At 39.9% G+C, this 25,795-nt stretch overlaps 1 protein-coding gene across 9 annotated transcripts in view; it reads left to right on the top strand.

Annotated features, from left to right (window-relative positions):
- Nucleotides 1-25,795, top strand: part of INTS6L (integrator complex subunit 6 like) — a 57,078-nt gene that overhangs the window by 8,811 nt on the left and 22,472 nt on the right. For 7 of the 9 annotated variants that reach the window (XR_015159591.1, XR_015159590.1, XM_086389163.1 and 4 more), the window contains exons 3-8: nt 15,842-15,991; nt 16,785-16,874; nt 17,116-17,299; nt 17,582-17,710; nt 20,982-21,145; nt 24,116-24,268. Coding sequence is in view for 7 of the 9 variants with exons in the window: in XM_086389163.1 (XP_086245289.1) it covers nt 15,842-15,991; nt 16,785-16,874; nt 17,116-17,299; nt 17,582-17,710; nt 20,982-21,145; nt 24,116-24,268 (870 nt within the window). In the remaining 2 variants the exon portion in view is untranslated. The remainder of the gene's footprint in view (nt 1-15,841; nt 15,992-16,784; nt 16,875-17,115; nt 17,300-17,581; nt 17,711-20,981; nt 21,146-24,115; nt 24,269-25,795) is intronic. The other 2 variants (XM_086389167.1, XM_086389166.1) reach the window with 1 other exon arrangement.

The following is a 25,795-nucleotide window of genomic DNA, read 5'->3' as shown; positions in this document are numbered from 1 at the left end:
CCAGTACTCTTGCCTGGAGAATCCCAGGGACAGGGGATCCTGGTGGGCTGCCGTCTATGGGGTCGCACAGAGTCGGACACGACTGAAGCAACTTAGCAGCAGCAGCAGCAAGATAAGGATTGTGTGCTTGTTTGATGATAAGGCAGAAGCCTGTGTTGAGATGGGCTGGGGAGAGGGGAGGATGAAAGGTGGGAGAGATTTAAAATATGTAGTTGAAGTTGCCCATTTTGCATGAATGCTAGTCACTTGAGAGCTTTTGACTTTGAGGTTGGGATGGGGGTAGGAGGGACTGCGGAAGGACAGGGCACCATATGGAAAGGGCACATATGTCCTTTACATTTTGCCTTTGCTTCAGGAAGACAACTGCTCCGAATACAGGGTTCTCACTTTCACAGAGTGTTCCAAAATGACAGGTCTTCTACATTTCAGGAACAAATGTGCTTTCTAGAGAAGGGCAGGATTGAAGGACGCTCTATATGTGGGGAAGAGAGGACAAGGGTGAAGAAGGGAACCAATTGGTTTAATTTAAGTACTTAAATAAGCAAGTCTCTGTAAACATGTCTTTCAGCACCCTTTTACCAAGAGTGTAGATGAGAGATCCAGGCAGTCCCTTTGTGTGCCTATTGGAAGCTTGGAACACACTATCTCCTGGATACAGTGTTCTAAATGGTGATTAGGTTCCCAGACCTTCCTCCCCAGGAAAGCCTATTAACCCTTAATGCCACTTATCCATTAAACTATTGTGTTTGCTATTGTTTCTACTGGGAAATGGAGTTGGGATTCCAAGTTGCTTTGTTAAAAACACATCCTTTCCCCTCTTCCTCCTCATAGCTCCAGGTGGACTAGTGGTCCCAGAGATGGGTGGGGACACTGTTAGAGCTCCAGCAATGAGGGTCAAGAGCTGAGGTGGCAGTGAGGGCCGGTATGTCTCTTCAGATATACCAGTCATTCACGTGAGATTGGTTGTATTTGCACCATTCAGGACAGCATCCGCTAGCCACATGTGGTTATTCAGCACTTGAATAGGTGGCTAGTTGGAATCAAGATGTTCTGTAAGTGTAAACTAAATGTGAGATTTTGAAGATTTAGCACCAAAATTGTATAAAATATATCATTAAGAATTTTTATATTGACCACAAATTTAAACAATATTTTTGATGTACTTTGTTAAATTAAATATTTATCTCACTTGCTTGTATTTTTTAAATGTGGCTACATATGTGGCTTACCCTATATTTTTATTAGACAGCACTGTTGGTCTTTATTTTTTCTTCATATATTTATGACATTCATGTCCTAGAAATTGTTTCTGAACGAAGATCCTCTCTCTCAAAGTTCTGTTTTAAATGAGCACTTCCATAATGGAGTCATTTGTGCATGAAAGGTTATCATACAGTTCAGCGTTGATGGGTTGATAACCCTTGGCCCTGGGGCAAAAGTATGAAAGCATCCCATTCTTGTTTGTATTGAAAGCCAGTTTGGTTGCTTCGACTTTTGGATGTAGTTGGTGATCCAACTGGTTGGGTTGGAAGTTTTTTTCCTGGGCTAAGTACAAAAGAATATATATGTGAACTCCTAATATGACTATAGTAATTTAGAATTCTGTTTGTAATATGTGCTCACCAGTGGCACGAAATGTTCCATGATTGTAGTGTTATTAGAAATATGTAACATATCCCTTACTAGATTTACATAGCTACTTGGCCCAAGAATTCCCAAGAACAGTATTCATCAAGAAAAAGAGGATAAAAGATAAATTCTTTAGGTTGGCATAGTGTAAAACCTAAGAAACAAAGAAGGGTTTGTATCAATGCTCTTGTTGAAGGCTTTCTTGAGGTTCCCTAGCAAAGCTCTTGTCTTGTATCATGGGAAGTCATCAGTAGCATTAAAAGGAGGGGGGTTGTCAAGTGAAGCCAATGGAGGGTTCCCATAATTATTACTTTCTCTAAGCTCAGTATTCCTAAAGGGGGTTACAGAAGTGACAATGTTATTTTTTGTTACTGTAATGGGCCCCATTTAAGGAATAAATACCAATATCTAATTCTGAGCCTGAGTGAGAGTACAGATATGCTGATGAATAACATGTATATTGGAGAAAGGCATGGCAACCCACTCCAGTATTCTTGCCTGGAGAATTCCATGAACAGAGGAGCCTGGTGGGCTACAGTCCATGGAGTTGCAAAGAGTCAAACATGACTGAGCGACTAACACACAACATGTATATGATGTGGAGCCAATTTATAGCCCTAGTTATAAATCCTCCTGAAACCTTATAGTCAAAGATGCTATCTGACTTTCATAGATATGACTTGACTTATATCTACTTCCTTGTAATAATGAACAATAATATAATATCTTTCTAATAATAGCTGTTGACATTTATTGAGTAATGCTGATGTACAGGGCAATGTGCCAATAAATGTACAGTGCTTATTTCATTTATCTTCCCAACTAACCTAAATCATAGGTACTACTGTTATCCCCACTTAGCAGATAAGGAAACTGGGGCCCAGAGAGGTTAAGTAACGTGGTTGAATAGTAACTTAGGTCTCTGTGTATTCCAGAGTCTTAAGTAGTGGGCCACTTCACTTTTTATCAATTATGGTAGAATATTCCTTTTAATAACTTCTCAGTGATATTTTCTAATTGTGGGATATGTCCTAGAATCATGTATTTTAGACAAAATTATCATGCTATTGTTTATAGCTGTTTTTGATAACAATGTATGAGGTTGGCCAAAAAAAATAGTTCAGGTTTTTCTGTAACATCTTGTGGAAACCCGAACAAACTTTTTGGCCAGCCTTATATTAGAGCAAGTACTCGATGAATGAAAATTATTACTGCTAGTGTTACCATTTTGACTATTTCTCTGACTCTATGTAGGCGAATATCATGGTACATTTTTCTGTGAAACACTTTGGTCTTTGATTATGCCCCCACTGAGGGAAAGATATGGAGTTGTTGGGACTCTCAGTTGATGGAGCTTGAGATAGTTGGGAGTAGAGGTTGAGGACTGGGGCCTAGGCTGAGTAGGTCCTGTAGGAAGAATGATAGGCTTGAAAAAACAACAGGGTGGTCTTTGGCTATTTAGTGGTCTCCAGAAACTGATATGTCATCTTCACTCTGTCAGTCTCCTGATAAATGTTTTTCTTGTAGGAGAACAAAAGATAGCCGATGTACTACACAGTAGCCATTTAGTTGCCTTTAATCCACAACCTGCCGGAGAGGCAGAAGTGGTTTTGTAAAAAGCCTGAATGCACCCTACTGCCTTCACAGAGTTTTATCTATCAGTCAGTGCCTCATCTCCTGGTTCACTCCTCATTTCAGCCAGATCTCCCATTCTCTTCAAGCCACTCCTCTGCCATAGCCAGATAGCTTTATCCCCCCGCTGCTTAGTTAGGTTGGTAAGAGGTGAATTTCAGAAGATTGGAGGTGCTACCCAACTAAGCCACTGGGGTCTTAACAGGAGAAAAGTTATACCAAGACATTTGTGCTGATGTGCCAGATGTTCATAGAAAAAGTAGAGTTTTGTATCTTCAACCATATGTCTGATAAATTGCAGTTGCTCTTTTGTTAGGTACATCCTGCTCTGTAAGACACAGTTCAGTAAACTTAGTACTAAGAGTACTCTGGACTTGGGTGTTATTGAACAGAAGACTCAAAACATTTATTTGTGCAATTAAGGAGTAGTACTACTGAGGGAAGTAAAATATAGTTTATTAAGGTCTTCAGACTTATTGTGTGTGTGCTCAGTTCCCCAGTTGTGTCTGATTCTTTGTGGCCCAGTGGACTGTGGGCCACTAGGCTCCTCTGTCCATGGGATTTCCCAGGCAAGAATACTGGAATAGGTTGCCATTTCCTTCTTCAGGGGATCTTGCTGACCCAGGGATCAAACCCATGTCTCCTGTGTCCCCTGCATTGGTAGGGTGATTCTTTACCACTGAGCTGCCTGGGAAGCCCACTATATAGCTACTTGGGCTAATTTACTAATGTTTATTCTTTTTGTCCTTGCCTATATTTGAAACTGTAAAAGCTCCTTTCTTCCAGAAACTTATCACCTCCTCCATTCTGTTTTTCCACCCCTCTTTCTGATAAGTGTGTCCCTATCTGCAAAATTCTTTCCCTTGGTGAATGCATTCTACATCATTCATGGTTTCAAATATTCCTTTTACTCTCCATCTTCAGCTTCTCACCCGGGCATCTCAAGCTCATGATGGGACATCTCCACTTGACTATCTTTTAATTTTAATTTGTTTATCTTTTAGCCATGCTGCAGCCATGTGGAATCTTAGTTCCCCGACCAGGGACTGAACGTGTACCTCCTGCATTGGCAGTGCAGAGTCTTCACCACTGGACCACTAGGGAAGTCTCTGCCTATCTTTCCATCAGCTCACAGCATGTCAAACAGATCTCCTTATGGCTCTAAAACTATCCTGTCTTCTATGTTCCCCATCTTTTAGTCACCCAGGATTGCAAGCTGGGGATTATTCACCTTTGATCCTATCCTTCCATTTTCTAAGGCCCATGCCTTTGAAATATCCCTTATATATGTTCCTTCAACTCAACTTCTGGTGCCATCACTTCAGTCCAGGTCCTGACTTCCATGTTTTGATACTTCTTTTCAATAACATCCAAATCCAGTACCATGAGTGCTAAGTTGCTTCAGTAGTGTCCAACTCTTTGCAACCCCACGGACTGTGGCCCACCCAGCTCTTCTAGCCATGGGATTCTCTAGGCAAGAATACTGGAGCGGGTTGCCATTTCCTTCTCCAAGGGATCTTCCTGACCCAGAGATTGAATCTGCATCTCTTATGTCTCCTGCATTGGCGTGTAGGTTCTTTACCACTAGCACCACCTGGAAAGCCCCCTTATATATGTTCCTTCAACTCAATTTCTGGTGCCATCACTTCAGTCCAGGTCCTGACTTCTATGCTTTGGCCTGTAACAACCTTCTTCTGGAATCTCCCAGTGAGTTCAGTTCAGACGTTCAGTCATGTCCGACTCTTTGTGACCCCATGGACTGTAGCACGCCAGGCTTCCCTGTCCATCACCAACTCCCAGAGCTTGCTCAAACTCGTGTCCATCGAGTCAGTGATGCCATCCAACCATCTCATCCTCTGTTGTCCCCTTCTCCTCCTGCCTTCAATCTTTCCCGGTAGTGGAGTCTCCCAAGTGCCTCCCAAATTCCTACTCTACCCACAACAAGTGCTAACTTTCTAAAAAAGCTGATTTCATCCTATCACTCCCCTGCTCACAACCCTTCAGAGACTCCCCAGTGCCTATGGAATCAAGCCAAAATTGCTCAGTCTGCCATTCTGAGCTCTCTAGGGCCTGCTCCATGTATCTGTATAAACGTATTTCCCCTCATTTCCCCACAGGAGCCCTGCCCTTCAGCCAGACCTCTCTTTCTACCACCTGAGTTTGTGTCCTTATTCTTGATGCCAACTCTTAGACCATCAGTTAACCAGAGGGGGAAGAGATAGAGAGCCAGAGGAGCCAGAGGCCCAGGGGAGGAGAGAAAATGCACTGAAAGCATGCCAGTTAAGGTTGTGACTTGAGGAGAAGGAGGATGTGACAGAAGATGCTTTAAATGCTGTTGTAATGATGAGAATTTGCAGTAGGAAGGGGGAGAGAGCTGAATTCTGACCTTTAGTGGTTGAGTAGCCTGAACCAGACCAAGATGTTTAGATTTAAATTGGCCTCCAGTTGCCAGGAAGCCCTGCTGTTTAATCAGAAGCCCCACACAACTAGATATTGAATAATGGAATTCTAGGGAGAATATCTAGCCTTTTAATACAGCCGCGACATTGGAAAGTTGGGGGTCCTTCCTGTTGTATGTCTTGTAGAAGAACATGCATCATGTTTGGAGCCCCAGTGCTCCATTTTTCTTAAAAGCTGACATGTGTTTAGACTTTGTAAATCCCATTTCATTAGTGAAGCTGTATGTTAGCAGTTTATTTCAAGTCTTTCTAGGTACTTTCATAAAAATTAGATTTGAAAAAGTGGTCACAGGATAGCCTGTCTGTTAGATCTCACCATCCACAGTCAAGTAAGTCTGGCAAGTCATGTCTCTTTGGACTGGGAGGTAGAGACCAGGATTCTTTAGGCACAGTCTGCTACTGATTAGATACATGACCCCAGACAAGTCAGTTAACCTTTTAAGGTGTCAGTTTTCTTATCTGTAAAATGAAGGGATTAGACTAGATTATTTCCACTATTCCTTCTGAAAAAAGTCCAGGAGAGAATTGTATAACTGAAAGGCAAGAAGTGGAATAATTCAGGCTGGGAAGTTGGGGTGATTTCAAACTTGCTTCAAATTTTAGAAAACAGTTTCTGTAAGTGGTTAATGTGCTGTATCACATATCTACTGGTTAGATCAGTCACTCCAACTTATTGGTAAATGTCACTTCATTTTATTGGAGTCATTTCTGTTTGCTGCCAAACAATTTAAAGTTCAAGACAGATTCCTAGCCATGGTTACCTCTAAAGAGTGGAATTGACAGTTTGGTGAAGAGATAGACTAACTTTGTACTTCTGTTGGGATTTTTAATGATGAATGTGTGTTACTTTTATAATGTGAAAAACAGCTTATAAAATTTTTTGAAAGAATTTTAAACAAAGAATTAGTCTGGAGGAAAGAGATGCCATAAGATCTTTAGAAAGTAAGGAATGGCCATTGTGCTCTCTCCTTTGTTAAACACTTGCTGTAATGTTTGGGTGGCTTAATCTCATTCCTGTCCCTGCGTATTTTTTTTTCCAAGGCCACTTTTGTTGATTTTTATCTTGTGTGTGTGTTCATAAAAATGTCTCCTATCAGAACCCCAAATCTAAACAGTTGAACATGAGCCTTGCACTATGCATTTTTTTTTGGTTTGGTTGGGTTTTTTCTTTTTTTAATAATGGCTATTGGTCAATAGGTACAGTTGAAATGGATAGGGAGTGAAAGAGGAAACTTAACATTTATATCTGACCACATTTGGTAAATTCTTTGCAACTCTATGGCATTTTTCTTTCAGTAGCAGTTCAATTGCTTCTTGGACAGAGGAAAAAATTTGCTTTCTACACGTTAGCATCCTCTGGTGGAGATCAAGTTTCTTTTGATCTTATGCTTTCTCTGAGAGGTGTGCTACTTTATAGTTTTATTTTAATTCTCCAGGGTAAGAATTGAAAAGTCATAAATGAATTTTGCAAATATTTTAGGCTAATCCCTATGATTGTTAATCCACCAAAAAAACCCTCAAACTAGGTATCTTAAAGAGACCAGTGACACAAAAATGGTAAACTTTGTAAGGATGGAATCATGTCTTTGCCCGGTTTACTTAAAAATTTGTGGTTATGAGAGTCTTTAACCATCTGCTGAAAAAAAAAAAAATCCAGCAGGCCACAGTCTGTCAAATAAATTTCTGCAATATACTAGGAAATCAGTTTCTAAGAACTTCTTTAAAAAGTAGAAGACTCAAGTAAGCCAGATTTCTTTTACATGGTCTTGGCTGGTAGTATTTCCTGAAGCTTGTGGATGAAAATTCATGGACCGAAGCACAGAATGATAGTATTCAGAGTTCTCTGGGAGAGAACTGATGTAATCAAATAAAATGGACTTCAGGCATTTTACCAAGTTCAAGACACTAAGGAGTGCCCCTAGGGAAGTAACTTTGACAAAAAGGGATCCAAGAAAACTGGATGTTCTTAAAACAAGTAATTTTACAACAGAAAGCTGTATTGGTACACATAAAACACAGAATAATAGAATGCCTCCTTTGAACCTAGAAGTGTATCAGTACCTTGAGTCAAGTGAGAAAACCACACTCACACAAAACAGTGAAATCAGACCAAATTACTAGAGTATTAAGGGGAAAAATTGTATCAGATAGGGTCTGAAAATAGAATGCAAAATAGAGAGTTTTTCAAAGTTGATACAAGAAGGAAGATAATCCTAAAATGATACAGTGTCTTCCTAATGTATATTTCACAAGTTTAACAACCTTCTTTATAGGTGTGCTAGCTGTAAACACGATTTTAAACGACATTTGAGCATATTAAAGTGATTTCAGCTTACATGTTCTGTTTACCTAAGAGGGTAAGTAAACCTCGTCTTATATGTATCAGAATTGGAGTCCATTTTAGTTGCTAGAAGATAATTCTCAAAGTTGAAGACTTTTAACTTGCACAAATATTCCATATAAGGCTAAGGGCAAAGACCAAGGGAAAAGTCATTTGTCTTCTCAGGAGACAGAGTTGATTAGAAAAGCAGGGCTTTTTATTTTTCATGTCATCCTGTCCCACTGATCAGTTTACCAACACAAGAACAGTTTGTGATGACAAAGATGATAGAATGGTAAATTGGAGAAGAAGGTTAAGTTGGTTGAAAAGATGCTGTTGAAGTTGATTTATTCAAATTGTCTGGGATGTTGCAGAACAAGTTTCTCCCAAACTGTGGAGAGCAGATGGAAAAAGGAAAATAGTTTATCTTTAAAGGAGAGAAATGATGGCCCTGCTAAATTTAGACTCTTTGGCCTTAACTTGCAGCATCTGGGAAAATACTCAAATCTGTTCATCATCTTGTTTGTACCACCTAGAAGAAGAGCTCAAAGTTCAGGATAGTCCTCTGTATGGGTTTATGAAGGGCACATATAACCAGGCTGATTTCATTTCCTTTCATTAAAGTTAAAAAGTCTTGTCAAAGAGAGGGAAACATGTATTTTCTCTCTGGAATCCAGTGAGGCTTTTTATTCATTGTGATGCACTTGCTAATCAGCTAGGAAGCCTTGGACTGAATTGAACTGCTCTTCAGGGCAGGGTCCAAATAGGCTTTTGGGTACATGTGCCCAAAATGGGTTTGCACAGTGGCTCAGCACCCAGTCAGAGGGACAGAGCATGTGATGCTCCTTCAGTGAGAGAGAGCCTGGCTTGTGACAATCTGTAATATAGAAGGATTATTTTTGCTGTTTGAAAAGATTCACTGCCATTCATTCCCTTTCAGAAGCTGTCACCCTAGAGAATTTTAGCTATTTAACTTTTTAAATTTATAAATATTCCATTTGTAAGGTCTTTTAGGGGACGTTTCTCCTGTGGAAAGTTAGATACAGCTGCCCTAAAAAAGTGTTTTTCAGTTACCTTGGCTGGAGAAACCACTAACACATTCATGAAATCTTCACTATATACTAAATCTAACATGATCATTTATAATTTGGAAAAGGATTACAGGTGACCTTTAGAGATAGAACAAGGGTTTACAGAACAAGCTCTAACACCACTCCCACGTCCCCTTCAAGGACAGTTCATCTGTTTTTTCTCTCTTTTTCTTGTTTATGCTTCCTGGCAAAATTTCCTTGGAGGAAAAGGGGTCTTTATTTTAAAAAATAAAAATAAAACAAGCATCAGTGAATCAGAGAAATGGTCCTGCTGAAATGGGATGGAGGTCAGAAAGGACAAGTGTTAGGATACTGAGGTTTGGAGGAGCCATTAAATAACGTCCCTACCTTTCCTTCCTCCATTGAAACCAATGGAGAAATAAGGCAGACACAGGAACCAGCCAGTGTTCTAAATAACAGCCTTATTCCTGATAAAAGCTATACTGGAGGGTGGAGCCTAGATGTGTGTTCATGAAAAGCTTCCACATAGTTCGAGTGTGTTGACAGACCTCCACTAAGGTCTGTTGTAGGGGCAGAACCTGCCCTTTAAGCACCTTGTGTTTATCGTCAGCGGACAGACCAGATAAGAAGATGGAAATAGGGGTGCGGAGGGTAAGAGAAAATATTTCTTTTAGGCTTTACCTTTCTGAGGAAAGAAATACAAACTCTTTCCTTTCTGTGCTGATATTAGTGGGGAATAAACAACTAGTGGGCTAGTCTGTAGAGCTGTGGGGAGAACCCAAGGCACTGATAGACTAAAAGGCCCATGCTAATTCTGCTGATATTCAAAGATGTCTTTAGTTGGCTATACACATGTAAACCAGGCCTGAATTAGCATTTTTATTAACATATGAGGCATTTTTCTTTCTGTAAGCCAGATTTTTTTTTTAACAAGGTCACCAGTAGAGAGTGACTGGGGGCTATTTTATTTATTTATTTATTTATTTTTGGCTGTGCTCTGCAGTGTATGGGATCTTAACTTCCTGACCAGGGATTGAACCCATGCCCCCTGCATTGGGAGCACAGAGTCTTAACCACTGGACCATCAGGGAAGTCCCTGTAAGTCAAATTTATATAAAGGACAAATACAAGGTATGGAATAATAGAATATAAAGGCTGAAAAGGACCTTAGAATTGGTTTTCAATATTTTCATTGCTTAAATGAGGAAACAGCCTCAGTAAGGGGTAAACGGTTTACTCTGGACCACTTGTTTTGCTAGTTAATTATGGCCAGGATTGGACCAGGGTCTTCCAAATGCCAATTCACTGCTCCCCACACCCAACTGTTCTGCGTTCTGACATCAGGGAAAGTAGGCTTAAATTAAATGAAATTTGGAAATTCTATTAAACTTAGGAACCTTTAAGCTAGTATAACAAGACATGTCTATGCGTTGAATATGTGGAATATGTAGAAGAATCTCTAGTATAATGGTTTACATTGGTGGGTTCTCCAGTTAGGCTGTGCTGTGTGCTGTGCTTAGTCACTCAGTTGTGTCCAACTCTTTGTGACCCCATGGACTGTAGCCCACCAGGCTCCTTAGTCCATGGAATTCTCCAGGCAAGAATACTGGAGTGGTTGCCATTCCCTTCTCCAGGGATCTCCCCAACCCAGGGATCGAACCCAGGTCTCCCACATTGCAAGTGGATTCTTTACCATCTGAGCCACCAAGGAAGCCCACAGTTAGGCTACCTGGGTTCAAATCCTGGCTGTGTCATTTACTAGTTGTTTTGACCGAGACAAGATGCTTATCCTCTCTGAGCCTCAGTGTGCTCATCTATTAAATGGGAAATAATAATAGTACCCACTTTGTAGGGTGGTTATGAGGCTCAAATGAGAAGGATACATATAAAATATTCTGTTTAGCATAAGCGAGTTCCTGACACATAGGCACTGATAAATATTGCCTGTGATTATTATTTGTTATCATATCATTATCCTCATTTTACTTCTGGGAGACTTTAAAAACTTGATCTGTGAAGACAGCAAAGTCTTAGTTTAGAATTCCCCCCACCCCAGCTTACTCCTTTGTCCTGAACATCTATTCTTCAGTGCTCTCAGGTTAGAAGTTTTGTAATCATCTTTTACTCTGTCTCCTTTAGGCCTATTGTCTGTCTGTCACCAAGTCCTATTTTGGTGGTTCAAATGTTTCTCAATTAACCCCTTCCTCTTAATTTCTATCCTAATTCAGACCCTGATTCCCTCAGACCTGGATGCCTATTCAAACCTCCTAGCTTCTTTTTCCTAGCTACAGCTTCTTCTTCTCCAGTCTATCCTATAATTCACTGCCAGACTGACCTTCCTGAGATGCTGTTTGATCCTGTCTCCCCCTGCCCTGAAATCTGTAATGAGTCTATTTTCTGCCAATGCAAGGCCAAGTTCTCCTGCCTGACCTTCAGCTCCCTCTAGATCATCTCTACCTAATAGGTATATAATGCCAGCCATCCACAACAGTTCAGATTTTCTAGTAGCCACATTAAAAAGTAATCTCGAGTCAGACTGGCCATGTTTCAAGTTCTCAGTGGCCCCATGTGGCTGAATAGTGCAACTCCAGACTTCCTCTCTGACTGTCCCCATTCTCCAAACAAGACATACCCACATCTTACTTCCTCCTGGCTTATGAAAACAAAATAGGGATGGTAATACCATGCTTATTTTATAGGATTGTCTTAGGCAAATGTGAAGTGTGAAAGCGCTTTGTAAGCTGTAATGCTCCATAAAAATCTATGAAAATTACTGTCAGAAGTAAAGGCTTTACTGTGGGAGATTGGATACATGTATAGATACATGTATATGTATGCCTGAGTCTCTTTGCTGTCCACCTGAAACTATCACAACATTGGTAATCAGCTATCAGATCAGATCAGTCGCTCAGTCGTGTCCGACTCTTTGTGACCCCATGAATCGCAGCACGCCAGGCCTCCCTGTCTATCACCAACTCCCGGAGTTCACTCAGACTCACATCCATCGAGTCAGTGATGCCATCTAGCCATCTCATCCTCTGTCGTCCCCTTCTCCTCTTGCCCCCAATCCCTCCCGGCATCAGAGTCTTTTCCAATGAGTTAACTCTTCACATGAGGTGGCCAAAGTACTGGAGTTTCAGCTACTCCAATATAAAATAAGGAGTTTTAAAAGAGAAAAATTTTACTGACATAAAAGTAGGATATCTTTGGAGTAATTTGAAATAAAAGACTTTATTAAGAACAACGAGCTGTCCTGAATTCATTTATGAAAAAATCAACTACAAGCAGTGACTGAAGAATATAAACATCTACTCTCTCCCACTGGCTCTAAATAATTATCTTTTGGGAAGAATTTTTCACATTAATAAGACTCTACAGATATTTAAATTCCTCTTTAGGCCTTTTTTCCCCTTCAGCATTTTGAGGACTGGATTTAGGGGCATTAATTCTTCTCTAGAAGAAACTAAACTGCTACCAGGAAATTTATTGTTTTGGGTAGTAAATGTAGCCCATACACTTTTAGTACTGAGATAGGCCTAGCATTCAAATCTCATGTATTATCTAATTCATTGCAAAGGATTGGAATTGGCCTAAAAATTGAATGCTGGTGATTCAGGTGTAGAAGCAATTTGTAAAACGTTTTCAACTCATATGATAAAGGAAGTTTTAAGGAGCAATTATTCTGACAGGTGGATTAGTGACAATTTGTACACAATATTTGAAACACTGATGAGTTATAGGGTGCTTGCTTAGATGGTACTCAAACCTTATCCCAGCCCTTTACCAGATTAAATAGTTCACTATTTTTTTCTTTAGTTGTGCCTTGAATTATCCGGTGGGTCTCAGGAGTTCAACACTCACTGCAGAAAGAACTAAGATTGCAGTGTAGAAGTTAGATTGCTAAATGAAGTCATTCTGGGGAAAAAAAGTCTATAAAGTGCCTTCTGGGTGAAAGACACCACCATTCACAGGTTTGCCCAAGCCAGAAAACTCAGCCTAATGTATGACCCTTTTTATCCCTCACGCATCCCCCTAATTAGCTACTAAATCCTTCTGACTCCACCCACCTCTGAAATACTTCTTTAATCTGCAGCCTCCTCTCCATCTCCACTGCCCTCGCTCAGGCTTTCATCACATTTCTTGTAAGTTATTGCAACATTCCCCAAACCAGTTTCCCTACCTCAAGCTTCAGCTTCCCCTCCACCCCACAATTTATTCTCCAACTCCCAAGAGAATGATCTTGCTAAAATACAGATATGATCATGCCACTCCCCTAATTAAAAACTTCAAGTCATTCCTAGGGCCGACAGATAAAATCCAAAGTACTGAGCACAGTGTACAAAGCACATTACAGTCAGAGCCCAGCTTATCAGCTTTGCCTCCCACCGTGTACCCAGAGCGATGATAATCAAATTACTTGTGGCTCCTCAGGAAGCCCTAGCCTTTTATAAACTCTCTATTCTCTTCCTTTGGACTGCCCCCTCCACTCCTCACATCAGCGTAGGGATCCCGTGATCATCTTCTCCTGCCATTGTGTGTGTGTGTGTGTGTGTTAGTCGCTCATTGGTGTCCAACTCTTTGGGACTCCATGGACTGTAGCCCACCAGGCTCCTTTGTCCATGGGATTCTCCAGGCAAGACTACTGGAGTGGGTTGCCATTTCCTTTCCAAGTCTCCTGCCATTAGACTTCTTCAAATGCCCAATCTTCTGCGACAGGCTTCCCTAACTCCCTGGTTATTTGTTCTTTCCGTCCCCATAACTGCATTTCTTATTCCTTTGCTGCTTGAACTCATCAAGGGCTAATTCCTCTCAACATCTCCAGCATGTAGCATTCTGCCCAGCATAGCATAGTTGGTTCATAAAAATTGGTTGGATAAATAAAGGAAAGAATTGATACTATATCTCTCCCAGACCCCCAGCTGTAGACCTTCTCTTCTACTTCAAAGAATTAGTTTTTAATTCAGTGTGATTTATAATCATCTGATATTTCTAAGTATTTGATGAGGACAGTTGAAATAATAATCCTTGCTTTTAAGTAAACTGATAAGATATTCCTTGGGCCAAAGGAATACATGGATTTGACCTTTAGATGCTTTGACTTAATAGTATATGTTAGCAAACACACACATACAATGCACATTCTTAACTTCACAGAATCCAGAGTGTTGGACTGGAAAAGATCTTAAATCAGGATCCCCTTCACCTTGAATGGTTATGAAGGTTGGGTGCTGTTCAAACCTAGGGGGCACCATTCTCGTGTGAATGGCTCTACAGGGTTGTAACATATACAGCCTCACACAGTATCCCTGTTTACCTAAATCTCTTCATTTTCAGATAATGAAATGTAGGTCCTAAAAGCCAACAAATTTGCTCAAGGTTATGCAGATTCTTCATAGTAGGGTACAGGCAATCTCTTCTGCCTCTCAGTCATTCTGACCCAGATTGGTTTAGAAGGCTATAAAACTAAAAGATAATGTTTGCTCTAGTTATATGGATAATGGTCTTTAGCTAAATATGAAACTTCAGTCATTTCATTTAGCTTTGCATTATTTGCTCTGGCTTTCCACCTCCAGCTGTACTGATGTGGTGGGCATGATTCAGCTTTCAGCATATTACACGACTGCCCTTAGGGCAGTTGCCGTTTGTCCCACCAGGTTGCCAGGCTGTGCTGCCTGCCCTCTACCTTGCTGGTCTACTCCTTTGTGACCTGTTAGCTGCCATCTTCTTTTTGCTTCTCTTCTTGGCATTTCATGCTGCTTTGTTTTTATAGCCGCATTGCTGACCAGTCAATGTGGTCCTTTCCTTCTATTCTACAAACCATTCAACCACAGCATATTGGCTGTTGACCTTGAGTTTTTGGTTCTTTGCTACTGTTCATACCAGCTAAGGGTACCTAGGCTATGCTGCTTCTTTGCCAAATGTTTTTGTTTCTTTTCTTTCTCCCTTACTCTAGACTTGGGGCTTTCTGAATGCTTAAAGATGCCAGACAGGTTGTCTCCAGATACTTGTGACTTTATTCCTATAATTCTCCTTATACTTTTGTTTAAAGTGAAAGTATTGTTTGGGAAAAATTATCTTGGTTAGAAAAGCTCAGGTAGGTCAGATGCTCATAATAGTTGATTGTCTGTATCAAGGATGATGCATTTAAAAAAATAACTCCTTCCTCTCCCCCTTATTCCTTGTTCATCCTCAGTGTCAAACTAAAGTAAATACTGTGGTGTTTTGGCAGGTTTGATTGAGCCTGAATAGAAAACTAGCAGACTTCTTGAGCCAAAGCCCACCAGCCACAATGGACTGAATTCACTGTTTGCATCTTTGGTCTTGATCATCGAGGGTGGCAGATCTTTCTCAAACTGGTTGCTTTCTTTAGTTCCACTTGATCAGTCAATATATAGAATATATAATATACTTAATGAACTATTGGGCTTCCCCAATGGCTCAGTGGGTAAAGAATCTGCCTGCAGTGCAGGAGATGTGGGTTTGGTCCCTGGGTTGGGAAGATCCCCTGGAGAAGGAAATGGCAACCCACTCCAGTATTTTTGCCTGGAGAATTCTATGGACTTAGGAGCCTGGGAGCCTACAGTCCATGGGGTTGCAAAGAGTCAGACAACTGAGCAACTAAGCACACACATGCACACAAGGAATTATTGATTTGTTAGAGGTTTGATACTTGTTATTTAGTGGTTGTTTGCATTTTATATATTGTTCATTGTGTAATTGGGAATTTTTTGTAAATGTTTGGTTTTCAGGCTGGTTGGAAGGAAAATCACGCAACATTCATGAGTGAACTAAAAAATCTTCAGGCTTCTGGACTGACTACTCTTGGTCAGGCTCTAAGATCCTCATTTGATTTGTTAAATCTCAATAGATTAATATCTGGAATAGACAATTATGGACAGGTAAAAAATTCTTTGAGTGAGTATAGCTAATTTATTTTGGTGACTTGGGGTAAGAATTTAAAATTGAACATGGCAGCCAAGTTTTCTGCTCCTTTTCATAACATCCAAAAGGAGGTCCATGTGTAGTTTAAATATATCCTTTAACAAAAATCCTTTAGGTAGAGTCTTTTATGTGCTTTGACCATAAAATGGTTAAAATTGCCTACCCATCAGATCATCAGTTATAATGGGATGAATAAATTGCCGGAAAAAATTGAACAAGACAATTGAAGAGAAACTTTCAGAGTCCTTAAGTCCCTCATCCCTCCCAAGTTATGAAAAAGCTCTATCATAAGAGGAAGGCAGAATAGTGTTTGCTGCAGTGATCATTGCACTTTTCTACTGTAAAAACTGCTCACAATAACCAGAGTCACCGTCCAGGTTACAGATGTAAGTCACTTATATCCCCCTTTCTGTGCCAAGATTCTGAATGGAATCATGGGTGTGGCTGATGCTGCCATTGTAATGTCTTTAATATCTTTCATGGTTACCTAGAAAGCAGAGGGTGGGGGGATTTGGATGTTATAGTTTGAGAGGTTCCCAAATTATAAGAATTCCTCAGTTTATTCTGAATGTTACCTCTGTAGAGATTGTTATTTTGATCCCCACCCACTTCAGTCCCTAATCTTTTCCTTCTTATTTATCCAGGCAAATTTTATCACATACTTGAGAGATCATAGGCAAGATAAATGTAAAAATTGAAATATAATTTTATTACTTTACATGGCTCTAATACTTTTTAAATGTATTTTAGGGACGAAATCCATTTTTTTTAGAACCATCTATTTTAATTACCATCACAGATGGAAACAAGTTAACAAGTACTTCTGGCGTTCAAGAAGAGGTGAGATTTCATTTTTTTTAATTTCGTTTAAATGGCAGAGAACATGCAGCTATTTCTGCATGTGGGAGGCATACATTCCCAGTTAAGAATAAATTTAATCAAACGTTCCATCTTGGGAATCCTTGAAAGATTGCCTCATTTTATTGACAACATCAAAGAAAAGTGAACCCTTTAACTCTTGAATTGTCTTCATTTCTGTATGAGTTGTTATGATGAAACTTTTACAATTTTGCCTTATCAGCTTCATCTGCCTTTGAATTCTCCTCTGCCTGGAAGTGAACTAACTAAAGAACCTTTTCGTTGGGATCAAAGGTTGTTTGCCCTGGTGTTGCGTTTGCCTGGATTGGCTTCTACTGAACCAGAGCAGATAGGGAGTGTACCAACTGATGAATCTGCCATCACACAGATGTGTGAAGTCACTGGAGGTATTGGCGGATATTTGCTATTTCTAAAGCGAAGAATTCAGGGCAGCAGAGTACCACTTTCCGTAAATGCCATATCCTAGCTTTACTTTTTTCCCTTCTGTATCTTTTAACTCTGCTGCTTAAGCTCATCATTAGTGTGAGGTTTGCCCCCCGTGTGAGCTTCCCTGGTGGCTCATAGTTTTGATTATTTTGAGTTGTATTTTAGGATTTCAAATGCTTGTATTGTTAAGTAGTATTTTATTTGATCAACCTTGTACTATTTTGTTTTTCCTTCTGGTTTAGGTCGCTCCTACTGTGTTAGAACACAAAGAATGTTGAATCAATGTTTAGAATCTTTAGTTCAAAAAGTTCAGAGTGGTGTAGTTATTAACTTTGAAAAAACAGGACCAGATCCACTTCCTATTGGAGAAGGTACAGTAGATCACCTTTTTTTCTTTTAACCTTGAAGTGTTTACATAGGAGAGCAATCTGAGACTGAGAAAACATTGAACTAATCGCAAGAGAATACTGTCTTCACTAGCCACCCACATTCAAGTGGTCACAGACATGCATCCAAACAACTGCCATTCATCCGTTGCCTGTGGCTACCTTTCTAGCTTTAATTCAATGTCAATTCTTCCTCAGAACATTCTTCCCTTTCCCTGCCCATTTCATATTTCTGGTCCTAGTGTTAGGATAACACTGAATTCTTCACTTCTCTAGTCATAAAATAGCTGGATATTCACGACAGAGTGCCACTTAGCCAGCCATCTGGTTTTGGTCTTGCGAGCGCCAATGTGTCAAACTATCTTGATAAAATCTATATTTGTTACCACACATCAGCAAGAGGTTGTGAATGTTTAGCCAGGACCTGCTAGTATTCTATAAGATCCTACACCAGTATTTTCCTGGCCACTGTTCTTTTTCTGGGGGGTGGGGGGAAGTCACGGAGGGCTCCACGTGGCTTGTGGGATCTTAGTTCCTTGACCAGGGATGGAACCTGGGCCCCTGCACTGGAAGGGCAGAGTCTTAACCACTGAACTGCAAGGGAAGTCTCTCTTGGCCATTTATTAACTGCAGAACCTTTTGTCTTCAAATGAGATTTTATAGAAACGTCAACATCTCAAAATATGAAAGCAGAGCTGCTTTTGTATTGGAAAAGGGAATCATACCCCATTGCATGGCTCCCTCAGAGCTCTGGTCTTCCCTGGTGGCTCAGACGGTAAAGCGGGAGACCTGGGTTTGATCCCTGAGTTGGGAAGATCCCCTGGAGAAGGAAATGGCAACCCACTCCAGTACTCTTGCCTGGAAAATTCCATGGACTGAGGAGCCTGGTAGGCTACAGTCCAAGGGGTCACAAAGAGTTGGACACGACTGAGTGACTTCACTGAGAGCTCTGTTCTAGGCCATAGCTTGTCTTCATTCCTGTCGGTTCATGCACAGCACACATACCCGTGTGTACCTAGACTCCATCATCACCGCAGTGCTTGTCTGATCTGATTCATACATTTTAATTGTTGTGGCCACAATTAGTGGTAGCTGCCTGGAGAAGCAAAAGGGTAAGTGCAAAGGGGCAGAAAGACACATTTCTTGCTGAGGCAGTGGATCCTATGATTCCTGAATTTTTTGCTTTTTAGTCTCTAAAACCCTTTAAGAAGCTAGTGGAAAAATAGAGACCCCTCTCTCCAGAAAAAAGTACATGGACAACACATGCACACATAATTTTGTATTTCATTTCAGGGGTTCTTGGACTCCAATTAAAAAACACACAGATAATGGACTTGGGGACACAGGGTGGGAAGGGGAGGGTGGGGTGAAGCGAGAGAGTAGCATTGACATATATACACTACCATGTATGAAATACATAGCTAAGGGGAAGCTGCTGCATAGCAGAGGGAGCTCAGCTCAGTGCTCCGTGATGACCTAGAGGGGTGGGGTGGGGCGGGGGGTGGAAGAGAGGTTCAAGAGGGAGGGAATATATGCATACTTATGGCTGCTTCACATTGTTGTACAGTAGAAACAAATACAGCATTGTAAAGCAATTATCCTCCAATTAAAATATAAGTTTTAAAAAACATATGTAGAGGTGGCCTAGAACTTCTATGAATAAATTTATAGAACTCTACCAAGAGAAACAAAAAAGTCTATATTAAATGGAGAGGTACCATGTGCTTGACTGGGAAGAATGGATAGTGTGAAGTTATCGCTTCTCAAATAAATATAAATACATATATATACACATATATATTTCATGTACTTTGATCTAAAAATTTTTAACAGGATTTTTGGGAAACATAAAAGATGACTTTAAAGTCCATTAAGAAATAAAATAATAAATGTTAAATACCTTAAGAAACACCTGCTATAGAAGACTGAGGCCTCACAGCCTATTTCAAAATAATTAATTGTAAAGGAAGGACATGTTGCATTGGTAATGATAGACCACTCAAGTCCATAATTTTGTGTTCATTACCTTCCCGTGAGCTGGGAACTTTCCTACTGAAAACCAGTTAGATCGTGCCATATAAATAGCTCAAACATTCTTTCTAGCTCCATTTTCCCTTTGTCCAGAGTTCTTAACCTTTGAGATTCTGATGAAAGCTAAGAATTTTCTCCTCAAAAAAACCACATCCCCAGAACTGTGAACTAACTCAACTTCAGAGGGGATCTTTTGGTTCCCTGAAGCCATTATATGTATTCTCTATAGTTTCATGGACCTCAGTAAATCCCCTGCTCTAAAGTAATTACTTGTTTAAAGTAATGCTTAAATAAGTAAATCAAATGGTATGTAATTTAAGAAAAACATGAGACTCAAATCATTATCACGTATTTTTTACAATTATAATTTAGACTAATGAATCATAACATTAAAGGTTATGTAACTCTGCCTTGCCCTGTTTTCAGGGGGCAAATGAAATACACTAGCTCAAATAATTAAAATACACTCAGGGTATATTATTCAGCATTATATGATGCCCAGTTTCCATGGGATTTTAATATGGGTGAAGAAGGAAATTATAATGAAGTAGTCCATATAAACTTGATGCATTCACTTTGTATTCCCTCCCCAACTATATACATAGATTGATTGTATTGTCATCGTTCCTTCTACCTTTCAGTGAATTTGCCTTTGTGGTCATTGGGTCTAACTGTTTAGTAAAGAATACTTTTTTAATCTAGTTGAAAATAGAAAAAAAATCTAAATGGATTTTATGACTTATTCTGTCAGATTCCAAAAAAGTGAAACTATACCAGGGAATGAACAATTTTCATACGCCTAATTTGAAAAAATAATTGTTGTGGTTTAGTGTGTTTAATTTGTGTCAAACCTCAGAAAATTTAAAACTAACTTTATGACAGTTTTCCATATAACTACCTATTTCGGTTATAGTTAAGGAAGAAGGGTATGGGATATCAGATTAGAGGAGTTGGATTAGATGATGAAAAGAGTTGCGATTGTAAAGCAACTGCACTCCAATAAAAAAAGTAATGATAAAAACAAAACAAAAAAACAAAAACAGAAAAGAGTAGCCAGAGAAAACATTTAGAAAGTCTAGTGGAGTCACTTTTTTTCTTCCATCTTTCATGAATCACTGTTTTGGTCTTGTTTTGTACTTTGCTTTCAACTGAAAAATCTGTACAAGGAGATCAGTGGCTGTACAAAGAAATTCATGCCTTATTCTGTCTTTTGTTTAATTTTCAGATGGACTTATGGATTCATCCAGGCCAAGCAATTCATTTGCTGCTCAGCCATGGCATAGTTGTCATAAGCTCATTTATGTGCGGCCTAACTCTAAGACTGGTGTTCCTGTTGGGCATTGGCCAATTCCAGAATCTTTTTGGCCAGATCAGAATTTACCTTCACTAGTAAGTGTCATAAAACAAAAAGGTAAACATCATTCTGGATTTTCAATTAGCTGATTACAGAGAACTGTTTAAAATAGCTTGGAAACTTTTAAGCTGTGCCTTCTATCACTTACTGGAAAGTCTAGCTTGTACTAAAAGCAAGAGAGGACTTCCTTTCTGTTAGGGCATTCTTTCTCTCAGTTGCCTTTGCCACTTAATCTACCCTCTTTAGATTTTAAAATATTGTTGTTTTTGATGCTGTTGCAATCTGTGGCTTGGTTTTTATTTCAGAGCCGCCGACTGAATTTCTGTGGTAAACACAATGCGTGAAAAGGGCAGGCACTGATTTTCATGTACATCCTTGGGAAATTAGAACTTAGTTTACACTGTGTATAGGTTCTAGAAATGTATTCAAAGCAGAGATTCATCCATTCTCTGAGGGAGCCATTGGACATGTAGTGGGACTTTGTGGGCCTACTTTTCAGTATTTTTATAATCAGTGGACTTGAGTTCCTTGGCAGTGTACTTTTCGGTTCAGTTCAGTTCAGTTGCTCAGTCGTATCTGACTCTTCGCAATCCCATGGACTGCAGCACGCCAGGCCTCCCTGTCCATCACCAACTCCCAGAGTTTACTCAAACTCATGTCCATTGAGTCTGTGATGCAATCCAACCATCTCATCCTCTGTCGTCCCTTTCTCTCCCCGCTTCAATCTTTCCCAGCATCAGGGTCTTTTCCAGTGAGTCAGTTCTTCTCATCAGGTGGCCAAAGTTATTGGAGTTTCAGCTTCAGCATCAGTCCTTCCAATGAATATTCAGGACTGATCTCCTTTAGGATGGATTGGTTGGATCTCCTTGCAGTCCAAGGGACTCTTAAGAGTCTTTGAATGATGAGTAATTAAGCAATATTTTAAAAATTATCTTTAAGCAAAGATTTATCTTTTTGTTCACCATATTTGGTGGAACAGGGTTTGATATTGTGGTTGCTCCATGTGAAACCTATTCTCCTTTTCATCCTCCTCCCTCCTCCCAGCCAATATAAAAAGGCCAGAGCAATCCTTGGGGCATCCAGGTGTCTCGGTGGCAAAGAATCCACCTGCCAATGCAGGAAACGTGGGTTCAGTCTCTGGGTTCAGAAGATCCCGCAGAGAAGGAAATGGCAACCCACTGCAGAATTCTTGTCTGGAAAATACCATGGACAGGGAAGCCTGGCCGACTTCCATGTTCATGGAGTCACAGAGTTGTACATGACTTAGTGACTAAACGGCAACAACAATCCTTGTGGGGGGTGGGGCGGAGAAAGAGGCACAAAATGGTCACTGCTTTTCCACTGCCTTCCAGATTCAGCCAATCTATAGTCTATCTAAATTTTAGACATTTCTGACATGAACTGGATTTTTCTCCTGATTGCTATTTTGAGGTTCCTGCATTTTTTTCAGAGGTGCCCATGGAAGGCCAGAATATACGACTGAAGAGCCATCCTCAGTCCCTGCAGTGGGTGAGGCTCCATCTCCTTGTCTGTCCCTCAGGACACTGAGGTGGCATGCTTGTTAAACCTCAGAGCCCAGTTACTCTCAGCTCCTTCAAACCCCAGAGTGAATGTTTTAGTTACAAATCTGCATCATTATTGCTGGTGATGGGGTTTCACTTATGTCTTTTTATAGATTTCAATCTAATAAGTCAGAAATATTTCACAAGTTTGATTAAAATTAAAATCAGGGAAAAAGACAGAATTGAAGAAATTCCAGGTAACTCACATAGCTTGTGTTACTGTTCCTCCAGGTTTTTTTTTTTCTTTTTTTTTTTTTTTTTTAATTTTGGCCACATGACAGGGCGTGTGGGATCCTAGTTCCCCAACCAGGGACCGAACCCATGGCCTCCACATTGGAAGCGCAGAGACCCAACCACTCGACCACCAGGGGCAGTCCATTTCTCCAGCTTTAAAAGCACATTGGAAGGCTATTTTTCTCAGTCCCCAAAACATCTTGTAGGTTTGTAAATCATAAAGGCAAATTAGCATGTTTTTCCCTTTTATAAAGAAAAGGAGATGTTTTATCATATTCACATCAGCCTCACAGATCTCTGAGCAAGAGTACACAGAGCCACGTCTCACTCTTGACCTTGTGACTTGTCCTGTCTCTTTCTCTCTCCATTTGCCCTTGCTGCCACCATTTCTCTCACTGGTGCTCTCCATCCTCACAAGCTAAACCCGTTAATAAAATGACTGCTCCATCAGTCTGCTCTGGTACCCCAGGTACACGGGCCTTTCAGCCCAGCCAAGAGCATCCCCATCTCTAGCTGTTCAGTAAGTGTTTGGGTGTGAGAAATGCTATAAAAATTCAGCTGCAAAGAAAATTTCAGCTAGGCCCTGGAGTTGTGACGGGCTCATTTTCAGTCTCTGTCTTGCCTTTTCCATTCCTTTATAATTGTTCATCTTGCTTGTTAGTGGCTCCAGCTCTGTCATTACCTCATTTGAAAGCTTCATGGATTTCCTCTTCCCTAGCAGTTTCTGACTTATCTGAAACCTTATATACAAAGTAGTGAAGGGAAGATAGTCCTTGAATGTCACAAAGTGGATCTGAATTTCCGGGTTCTTAATATTCAAGGCAGTTTTATTTTTTACTTCCCTAAAACTGTAGTTATGAGTGTTATAATTTACCTTTCTTCTTCCCAATGCCAAGTAGATGGTAGAGCGAAAGAATCTGAGTCCCCTCTGCCATTGATGACACTTAGAGCTCAAGAGCCATCTTTCGCAAAACAGCCCATCTATATATCTCAGCGATGGTTTAACAAAACATAAAAGAGTTGCATGTAACTATGGCTGATTCTTGTTGATGTATGACAGAAAACCACAAAATTCTGTAAAGCAATTATCCTTCAATTAAAATTGTTTTTAAAAATGAATGACCAACAAGGACTTAAAAAGAGCTTCAGAGTTGTCAGATATATCAACTGTCTTGATAACAGATTGTATTTTCCCCTCTTGTTTTTTAGCCTCCACGAACATCTCATCCTATTGTGAGGTTCTCCTGTATAGATTGTGAGCCAATGGTAATAGACAAACTTCCCTTTGACAAATATGAACTTGAACCTTCACCCTTAACTCAGTACATCCTGGAACGAAAGTCGCCCCATACTTGCTGGCAGGTACTTCCCCTTTGTTGTTAGCCAAATGTCTGGAACCACTCAGAGATCTGGGAATTGTTTAAAGAACTTTCAAAGGTTAATCTGGGAATAGTTGGGCTGAGTCTATTAATAATGTTTCTCACAAATGCTATCAAGTAAGCAACATGGCTAAGCAAATAACTTCAGGCTGAAGTTAGCCTACCATACACATTGCCATTTAAGGAACCTGATGAAACCTACATATTTGGAGGACTCCCCTGAAGCCTATCCAGGGACCCCAGGTTAAAGGCTATGGCTATGGCTTCTGCAGCTGAAGCAATGTTCTCAGTCCTTATTGTGAACTTAACAGATTGGACAAAGGTTTTTTTGTTTTGTTTTTTTTTTTGGTCAAACCACATGACTTGCAGGATCTTAGTTCCCCAACCAGGGATCAAACTCACGCCCTCTGCAGTAAAAATGTAGAGCCCTAACCACTGGACTGCCAGGGAATTCCCAGTACAAGACATTTTTGACAAACAAAACAAAACAAAAACATAAACCTGAAATTACTTTATGTATTAGTGTAATGTAATCAAGCTCTTCTTGTAGTACAAACCACACTGGTGTGTGTGGTATGGATTTTCCTTGGATGAAGGAGATGCATAGGCAGATGTACAACACTGACCCTTCCAAGAGGTACACTTCAGCCAGGAGGGCTTGCTTATTTGTTAATAGACTCACCTTTGGATTTTAATTTGTGAAAATCCATATATGGTAATCACAGCTATTTTATTTGAATATAATAAGGAAGTCCTACACTGTAAGAATGTTTGTTCTATTTCTAAACTACAGCAATCAGTAATTGTTACATTTTACTTACACAAGGGACACTTTCAGACCACCATCTGTTTCAACCTACAATGTGAAATCATTGCTACTAGTTGTCTTTAAACTACTTAAATTCTACAAAGATGCTAAAATTGGGTAGACAAAAAAGAAACAGGTGTAAAGCAAGGATGTAAAAGTGCAAGAAACAGAGTGATCTCATAAATATAATACTGAGCGAAAGAAGCCAGACATAAAAGATCACATATCATATGATTCAACTTTATATAGTTCAAAAAGATGTAAGATTGCCTTTTATTTTGTTCAAAGTCAGGAGAGTGATTTCTCTTGGGGGTACAGAATGGTGACCAGAAAAAGACACGAAGGGTTTTCTGGTCAGGTTCTATTTCTTGATCCAGGTGCTGATGACACATATACGTTCATTTTTTGAGCATTCATTGAACTGTATACTTATAATTCATGCAATTTTGAATGTATGTTTATATTTCAATAAAATACACCAAAATGTGCTAGAAATGTAGATATAGGGATGAGAGCATGCTAAGTTAAAATCAAGGTAAAAGCTTGAATTTATGAATTGAAAAACATTTTGGAATACAAGCATATAAAATTACAAATTACAGTTTTCCCCCCAAATAAACCCTTTATTCTATATAGCATCTTCCTTGTAAATCTTCTCCAAAGGAACTTAAGAAATCCTGTCCTCAATCCTTGCAGCACCGC

The sequence above is a fragment of the Bos grunniens genome, chromosome X (assembly GCF_055505025.1).
Source record: "Bos grunniens cultivar Pamir isolate PY7600 chromosome X, Bosgru_T2T1.0, whole genome shotgun sequence".
Classification (NCBI taxonomy): domain Eukaryota; kingdom Metazoa; phylum Chordata; class Mammalia; order Artiodactyla; family Bovidae; genus Bos; species Bos grunniens.
Note: the sequence above shows the minus strand (reverse complement) of the source record. Positions and strands in the feature narration are given on the sequence as shown.